Source organism: Alligator sinensis, unplaced genomic scaffold, assembly GCF_000455745.1.
Source record: "Alligator sinensis unplaced genomic scaffold, ASM45574v1 scaffold264_1, whole genome shotgun sequence".
Taxonomy (NCBI): Eukaryota; Metazoa; Chordata; order Crocodylia; family Alligatoridae; genus Alligator; species Alligator sinensis.
The window spans coordinates 4,210,560-4,220,132 of record NW_005841831.1 but is presented as its reverse complement, the minus strand read 5'-3'; the positions used below and the strand labels follow the sequence as shown (position 1 = coordinate 4,220,132).

General features: G+C 43.5%; 1 protein-coding gene across 1 annotated transcript in view; it reads right to left on the bottom strand.

The window, feature by feature from the left end:
* Window positions 1-9,573, bottom strand: part of TM9SF3 (transmembrane 9 superfamily member 3) — a 95,287-nt gene that overhangs the window by 31,348 nt on the left and 54,366 nt on the right. Inside the window, exon 9 of the mRNA XM_006014843.1 lies at window positions 4,595-4,725. Coding sequence (XP_006014905.1) covers window positions 4,595-4,725 — 131 coding nt within the window. The remainder of the gene's footprint in view (window positions 1-4,594; window positions 4,726-9,573) is intronic.

Here is a 9,573-nt window from a genome sequence, read left to right as displayed (position 1 = left end):
AAGCCCGGGGGGGGGGGGTGTTCACAGCCAGCAGCTAGGGAGCCCTATGTGAAGCCCTGCAGCATTACTTTTGCTTTCCCAAACAGAGGCAGAAACTGATATCACTGCATTACTTTGTTTAGAATGTGGACCCCAATTTCAACAGCTGAATGGGGGGGGGGGGGGGGGGGGGCAATGCATGTGCATATATTTTATGATTATCAATGGAAAACTATTGAAGGCCTGACTGGAAGTAAAATGTTCTTTAAAATTATGATTTCTGCCACCTTCATCCTTCACTTTAACAATGTGTCTTTTAGAAACTGAATTTGAGTTGCATAGTGATTTCCACAAGTTAAAACATTTTACAAGGCACAAAAAAAAGTTGTGACGTGATTGACGTATGTTTTATTTTACCAAAGATTTAGAGCAAAAAATTCCAGAAACTCAAAACTCTAAGCAAAAAAATAACCTACCATTTTGTGAAAAATTAGCTCTTCAGACATTAAAGAGTAACACAATATTGAGAGTTAAGAAAATGATACAAAATTAAACTCCACAAGTTGACTATAGCTATTACATGAGAAAAAAAATGTTTAATAAAAATTCTGTAATTCCTTTTAGGTTGCAGCCTGAAAAAAGGCTATGGTGCTGCTTCTGCATGCCATGTTAAAATATTAGAAGGCTTTTTTTCATTCAGCAAGTTCCAAAATCACAAATTTATAATCACCTTTAGAAACTCAGACATGAACAAATGATTTTCCCCCACATTATATGAATATGCTTATGCATTCTCATTTACTTTAAAACAATTAGCATTCCGGGGCAAGCTTTTATAAAACAGGAAAAGTAACCATGATCAATCAAATTTTAGGTTGACCAACTTTAAGCATTTCCCTTTAAGTACATAGTTGGACAGAAAGGACAATTTTGAAATAAAATGACACTGCCACTCTTCTTGCCCAAATCAGAACAGTTCAGGATTTCTACATTTCATTCTGCAGATTATTTTATTTAACCTTGAGGGTTCAGAAGTGTTTTCTACCTGCACTGCTTTTGTGCTGTACCCTGCCTGGGCTTATAACCAGGAACACATTGATTATTTAGGGAAAAACCAAATCACTAACTCCCTGTTCTTATTTCAGGGATTCAGCTGTAGCAACTCCAAGCTTGTTTACAAAGCAAAAAAATATCACAGCAAGGAGAAGGAGGGGTGACTTTGCTCTTTTCAATTTGCAGTGGATTGCAGTTTGCTGCAACACTATAGGCTCTTTCTCACTTTCCTCACTCCACCTGGGAATTTTTTCCACACTAAAAAAAGCTGGATGCAAAAAAATTTCAATGCCACTTTGGTGAAAATGGAACAGAACAGAACAGAACTTCATGCAGAACTCAGTCCAGTGAACACTGTGCTAGTTCTGACAGCACAGTGAAAGGCAGTATGATCTCCAAGCATCTGACAGGAGTTGCAGACAGCTTAGTTAATGGAGGCAGCAGAGAACCCTCTGAAAGGTCAGCACAGGTTGGGCAAATGAAATAAAATCTTATTTCATGACAGAGGGGAGTGAGCATGACCCATCAGTCAGAAGTACCTTCCCTGCTATTCCCATTCTTCCATATCATTGTAGGTGAAAAAAAATAGTTCTAATTAAATACAGTTGGGGATGGGGAAAGAAGGGACATGCGACATATCTAAGTCAGAGGATTTTCACAAGGGGATGAAACAGTTAGAAAAATAATTCTGGTTATGTGTACATTATACTCACTTACTGCCTCCTATAAAATAATCTTGCCAGGACAGAATGTCGCACGATTTCTATCCCAGGTTATGGTTTTGAGAATACTATTTCATGAAGGGATGCATTAAGATGATTGGATACCACATTTCCAAAGTGGCACATCTAACCAGCCTCCACAGACTTCCAAACAGCATGCTATGGTTACCAGCTGTAACTCACTAGTTCAGAAATGTGCATATACCATTGCAAACTGCACAATCAATTCCCTACAGTGAAGTTTTCCAGCAGAGACTAACATGGGAGGGTGAATTAGAAGTCAGGAGCCAGGTTTAAAGATCCAGGCTAACCTTACATTTCTGTTTGGTCAGTGCAGAAAGAGCCAAAACTGGGCCCTTAATCCATACCAACCTCAACGTGAATATGACCGTTACATACTCTCAGTTGCATTTATGGAAGTGAGAGATTCCACTTTGTGGGCTAGACTAAGCAAGCTGTTAACATCTGAAAAAGGAAGGGGAATTTAACTTTTGGAAGGCAAAGGCAGGGAAGAGACCTAAAGTAGTAGAGCCTCAATGAAGAAAACTAGTTTATGGCAAGGAATTGAATTTAGAAAAATGATAAAGAGAAGGGGAAAAGTATACAACTGAGAAAAGAGCTGCCAAGTGTTAAACAAAAGCTGCAGAAGGATTAAGAAAAGGAACAAATAGACAGGAAGGATAGGAAAGGCATTAAGTGAGGAGGCTGCATCTAGACAGACTCGGTTATTAAGACTTCACACACAAACATGAAATGCACAAGATGCAGACCTAACCTGAATACCATAGCCAACTGTCAGTGAGGTGTAATGGAGTTAATAAATGACTGTGATGCACTAAGATCCTTAGACAGAAAGTCTTAAGCATGAGCGCCATGAATGAAGTTTCAGTACTGCTTCAGTTGACAGTAAAACGCACCTCAAAATTAATATTATTACTCGTCTCGGCCTTTGGTCTCACTACCCACCTACCACCCTGCATCCTATGCATCATCCTTGACCTATCATAATTTTCATTCTGAAATTGAAGATAATAGAACTGCTGTCCTCTTGTAAGAACATCAACCACCACCCCCGTGAATGCATCCCTCCCTTTCAATGTTCCTATATTTCCACACAGTAAAAGCACAAGAGCCATATCTCTTCCCAGTAAATATGAATAAAACCATAAAAACTGGCTCCATGCAATTTCAACACTCACCATTTTCAGCATTTCAATTACAAACTGAAAATCACATTAAGGGTAAGTACAGATGTTCAGGATGGTTAGGAGGAGGTTAGATCGTGTTAAAAATGGCCATTCGATATACCTTAGTTCATCCAGGTGTGGACCTTTCACTGAGACTGGGTCTAAGTGTTCAATAAGCAATCTAAACCCATAACAATACAGAAGTTCTGCACACAGAGACCGATCTAAAAACAGTGGAACCTGGTCTAAGATAGACCTGGATCGATGTATGTTCAAATCTAGTGATCTAGGTTAGACTAGTGCATGAAATTTCTGTACAGTTACCTAAGCAGGACTGGAAAAGCCCAACCACTGGTCCCAGGCCCCAGCGCGGCAGTTTTCCTATGCAACCCCGACACCAGGCAATTTTTAGCACCACCCCCACTCCTCCCAAAGCAACTCCAGTGCCTGCTTTAACAGTGTTCACCACTGTTGGGAGCTGAGCAAGCATTGGTAGGGGGAGGGGAGGGGGATGGGGATGTACGTTCACGGAGGGGGCCTCCAAGCAGACCCAAAAGCCCCCCTGATCCCTCCAGACCCTCCCAGACCCCAGCTGCCCCCCTCACCCATCACTCTCACAGATGCCCTCCCCCACAACCCCATCCTCAGAAGCATTTAGCCGTGTTCATGACGCGTCGGCTAAGAAGTGATGCTTCCTCTCTACTCGGTACTGGTGAGACCCCAGCTGGAGTACAGTGTCCAGTTCTGGGCGCCACACTTCAAAAAAAGATGTGGAGAATCTTGAAAGGGTTGAGAGAACAGCCACAAGAATAATTAAGGGCCTGGAAGACCAACCTTATGAGGAAAAACTAAGGAGATGTTCAGCCTAGGGAAGAGAAGACTGTGGGGGAACTTGGTGGCTGTCTATAAGTATGTAAGGGGTGAATATCAAGAGCTGGGAGAAAATCTGTTCGCTAGGGCGCCCCAGGGAAGGACAAGGAGCAACGGCCATAAACTACTGAAGGATGGTTTCAGGATGGATGTAAAGAAGAACTTCTTTATAGTAAGGGTGAACAGAATCTGGAATAGACTTCCCAAGGAGGTGGGTACAGTTCCCAACCTTGGAAGACTTCAGGAGGAGACTAGACAGACACCTTGCTAGGATCATCTGATCTCAGCAGTGTTTCTGCCCAGAGCAGGGGAGTTAAGCAGGGGGGTGCGGGTTAGGGTCACCAATAACCCCTCCAAGCCTGCTTGCCCCCCATCACCCCAATGCCCCCACTGCTAGCCCCCACATCATAACTTGCATTAAGCTGGGTGGCCATTTTTAATGTGTTCTAACCTGCCCCTAACCCCTCCTCCCCGCCACTCCCATCTGTACTTATTTTAAATACTTAGCTACTACAGCGAGCCAAGGAACCTTAATATAAATTGCAACTGTGAATTATACATTTCAAGACAAGTCTTAACGTAAGAATGGCATTCTTTCAAGCTACTACAACAGCCACAGATTTTCTACATTATCTATCAGAGAAACAGTACTTAAGATTGAAGTATTTAAACTTTATAGTCCACTTTGCGGTGAAACAGTACAGGCTATTGGCTTTCCTGATTTAGAGGGTAATTTTCCTAGGTTTGCTATGATATTTTAAGTTCTCTATTAAAACCACTCACCATTGTTCCAAAGGGAATAGCTCTTGAAGCATGATAATAGATGGCAATGAAGTTAATGAAGAAGGCAGTGCCACACACCATGGCTGGGATAAGAAAAGCCCCAATGAACATTTGCTTTATCCATCTCCTTCCTGTAAGAAGAAAACATTTCAACATTTTGGTAGAGGATAGAATGCAATTCATTTGGGCTCTCACATTTTAATTGCAGCAAGCTCTTCAGAAAGTATTTAGCTCCCCCCTGCCCCCCCTCCCAAAAAAAGTGAAAGAAACTAGTACTTGCTAACAATCTACTCATAGACAAGAACAAGGCAACAGTCTTTCATGCCTAACAAAAAAATCTGATTTCAAAAACACCATTCTATATGGTAATATGGAGATGGGAAGCAGAACAACAGCCTACAATGGGAAATGGTGATATGGAGAAAAACCTTTGCTTATTATGCAAGAAGTGTTTAGAAATGCAACTGACAGGTATTTATAACTAAAGTTATCTCACTTGCATCTGTAGACATTTATACTGTTGTAAAATGTCAGTCCAAGGCACTAGTTAAATTTTACAGGAAGGACAGTGCATGGTTTACGGCTTTAACAGCAATATTTCAACTAAGGTCAACTCAGAACCCATAAAATGCCACATAAAGCTGGACTAAAGACTTGAGCTTAGCTACATGATAAAGTGATTTTCAGCATCACTCCCTTCCCTTTGTTGCTCTGATCACCTTCTGCCTGTATATGAGAAAGACAGATAGCAAACTCTGAGAAAGGGCTACTGGGTAAAATGTTCTGTATCTGCGTCAATGAATTTAAAGTTCCACTTTCAAAAGTGGTCAAGTGGAAAGCGATCTGAGACTGACTTCAAGTGGAATTTCATGGGACAAACTCTGAAGTCATATCTATAGAGGCCTACCTAATTTGCAGGGGCCGCCCCCCAATTTCTCAGGTAGAACGACAGACAAGGTTCCTTGGGTGAATTTGATATCTTTTATTAGACCAACCCAAATGGCTGGAGAATAGTTATTAAGCAAGCTTTCGGGTTCAAAAACCCTTCGTCAGGCTCAGGAAGCTGCAGCAGTTGGTGTGTGCTCTTCCTGGATGGAATGAAAAGTAAAGAAGCCAGGGGCTGGGCTGGGCTGGGCTGGGGAGTCAGTTGCCAGGCAGATTATAATGTCTCAAAAATCCAATGTCTATGTTTAGTCCCTGATCTCTAGTATCCAGCAGGTTGATGAAATGGAGCTCATAGGCTCGTCTCTGGGATGTGTTGTGTAAATTTCCCTTGAGGATCAGGACTGAGAGATTGGAGAGAGAGTGGCCCTCCTGTGAGAAATGTGCCCCCACCGGTAATTGCGTGTTTCTGTCTTTGATGGATTTCCGGTGTGCGTTCATTCTGGTGCGCAGTTGTTGTCTGGTCTCTCCTACATATCTTCCATCAGGGCATTTGGTGCACTGGATGAGGTATACTACATTCCTGGAGGTGCAGCTGTAAGATCCTGGGATGCTGATGGCTCTGTTGTGGGGTGTAGTAATAGTGGGGGTGGTGGAGATGTGGGGGCAGGTTTTGCATTTCTTGTCATGGCACGGTCTGGATCCTTTTGGTGTGTTCTGGGGTTGAGGAAGTTTGCTTCTGGTGATGAGGTTGGCGAGGTTCGGTGCTTGTCTGAAGGCTAGGATGGGTGGCTCTGGGAAGATCTTTTTAAGAATAGGGTCTTTTTCTAATATGGGTTGCAATTTTTTGAGGATTTTCCGTACAGGTTCAAGGGATGGGTGATAGGTCATAACCAGCGGTGTGCGATTTGTGGGTGTTTTTCTTCTGTACTGCAGCAGTTCTTCACATGGTATCCAGGTGGCTCTTTGAAACGTGCGATCTACCTCTCTGGAGGAGTGTCCTTGCTGGGTGAAAGCCTTTTTAAGATTGGTGAGGTGGCAATCCCGGGTGTTCTCTTCAGTACAGATGCGGTGGTATCTGAGGGCTTGGCTGTATATCACTGCTTTTTTGGTGTGTTTCGGGTGATTGCATGCTGATTATCAATTGGCAACGTGCATGGATTTTAACAGCAGCATTTTGGAGTTCATTTCCACAGTTTTTGTACCAACTTAACCAGATTGATGATGAGGAAAAACATGACAGATCGGTACAACTACCTCATACATGTCTTTATACTAATGTACTTGTTTCAATACCAGTAAAATATAGAATCAGAAAATTAGAGTTCAGAGGGATTTCAGGAGATCATCTAATCCAGCCCCTGCTCAAAGCAGGACCAGTGCCAACTAGATCATTCTAGCAAAGGCTTTGTCAAGCCAGGCATTAAAAGCACCTCCAAGGATGGAGATTCCACCACCTGTCTTGGTAACCTGTTCCAGTGCTTCACCATCCTCTTAGTGAGAAAGTTTTTCCTAATATCCAACTTAAAAGCTCCCTTGCTGCAGCTTGAGACCATTGCTCCTTGTTCTGTCATCTTCCATCACTGAGAACAGTCCAGCTCCATCCTCTTTGGAACCACCCTTCAGGTAATTAAAGACTGCTATCAAATCCCCACTCAATCTTCTCTTCTCCAGACTAAATCAGTCCAGGTCCCCAGCCCCTAAACCATTTTTGTTGCCCTCTGCTCGACTCTCTCCCACTTGTCCACATCCTTTCTATAGTGGGGGCCCCAAAACTGGGCATAATACTCCAGATGTGGCCTCACCAGTGCTGGACAGAGGGGAATAATTACTTCCCGCCATCTGCTGGCAACGCTTTTACTAATGCAATCCGTGTGCTGTTCTCAAGAAGGCTCACAAGGGCACACCGCTGACTCATATCTAGTTGTCTACTGTAACCCCAAGTCCTTTTCTGCAGAGCTGCTGCTTAGCCAGGTGGTCACAAGCTTGTAGTGGCACATAAGACTGTTCCATCCTAAGTGCAGGTCTTTGCACTTGTCCTTGTTGAATATCTCATGAAATTTCTTTTGGCCTAATCCTCCAATTTCTCAAGGTCTCTCTGAATCCTAGCCCTACCCTCTAGTGCAGGGATTGTAAACCAGGGGTACGTGTACACCCGGGGGTACTTGGGAAGGCCCCATGGGGTATGCAGCAGTGGAAGGGAGCAGGGCCGCCAACACTTTGCACCACTGCACATTGCTTTTGTTTTCAGTTCACTTCTAGTTTTGCCACCGCGTGCTGATGGCAGTTTTACTTTTGCTGCCACAGGTGTGTGGGGGACCCCTCCCCCGTTGTAGACTGGCCGCTGGGGATCCCCCTCCCCTACTTGTCAACTGGCTGCCAGGGGGTACAATGACCAAAAAAGGTTGAAACCCCCTACTCTATAATATCTACTACACCCCTAAGCTTGGTGTCATCCTCAAACTTACTTAGGGTGCAAACCATCCCATCTTTCAGATTGTTAAAGAAGAAATTGAACAAAACCAGCCCCACGACTGACCCCTGGGACACATCCACTTGATACTGACCGCCAACTAGACATTGAGCCATTGATTACTACCTGTTGAGCCCAACAATCCAGCCAGCTTTCTATACAACTTACAGTCCATTCATCCAACCAACCAACCCACACTTCCTCAGCTTGTTTGCAAGAATGCTGTGGGAGACCGTATCAAAAGCATTGCTAAAGTCAAGGTATATTATGTCCACTGCTTTCCCCCCAACCACACAGCCAGTTATGTCATCACAGAAAGCAATCAGGTTGGTCAGGCATGACTTGCCCTTGGTGAATCCATGTGGACTGTTCCTGATCACTTTCTTTTCCAAGTGCTCAAAAATGGATTCCATGAGGACCTGCTCCATGATTTGAGCACAGACTAAGGTGAGACTGACTGGTCTGCAGATCTAGGGAACTACTCTTCTTCCCTTTCTTCAAGATAGGCACTATATTTGCCTTTCTCCAATCATCTGGGATCTCCCCTGATTGCCACAGGTTTTCAAAGATAATGGCCAGTGGCTCTGCAATCACATCAGCCAACTCCCTCAGCACCCTCAGGTGCATTGCATCTGGCCCCATGGACTTGTACACATCCAGCTTTTCTAAACAGTCCCTAACCTGTTCTTTCACCACTGAGGCCTGAAGATGGCTACTCACCTTTTCCCCAAACTCTGCTGCTCAGTGCAGTAGTCTGGGAGCTGACCTTGTCTGTGAAGACGGGTAAAAAAGGCACTGAATATTTCAGCCTTTTCCTCTCATCTGTCACTAAGTTGCCTCCCTCATTCAGTAAGGGACCCACACTTTCCCTGACCTTCCTCTTGTTGCTAACATACTTGTAGAAGCCCTTCTTGTTACCTTTCACGTCCCTCACTAGCTGCAACTCCAATTGCATCTTGGCCTTCCTGATTTCATGCCTGAGCAATATTCTCATACTTCTCCCTAGTCATCTGTCCAAGCTTCCACTTCTTGTAAGCTTCCTTTTCATGTTTAAGCTACCCAAAGAGTTCTGTGCTAAGCCAAGCTGGTCACCTGCCATATTTGCTTTTCTTCCTCCACATTGGGATGGTTTGATCCTGTACCCTCAGTAAGGTTTCTTTAAAAATACAACCGGCTCTCCCAGACTCTTTCCCCCTCAAACTGGCCTCTCAGGGGATTCTGCCCACCAGTTCCATCAGCAAGTCAGATTCTGCTTTTCTGAAGTCCATGGTTCATACTCTGCTACTCTACTTTCTTCCTTTTGTCAGGATCTTAAACTTGATCATCTTGTTGTCGGTCGTGCCCAAGCTGCCATCCACTTCTACATCCCCCACTAATTCTTCCTTATTTGTGAGCAAAAATGACTTACAGATCTGTCAATAAACAATTTTAGTTCAGTCAGCACAAAAACTGCAACAAGAATGGTTTAGACTTGACATTTTCAAGCTCTTAAAGAGCAATGAAGATGGGTGTTACAGAAACTAAGTGCTAATAAGTAACACTTGCTAAAAACATTTTTTTCCAGTATTAAAGGTTTACTGAAGATGAGTTCTCCAAGAAAAAAAATAATTACTATTTTCATACT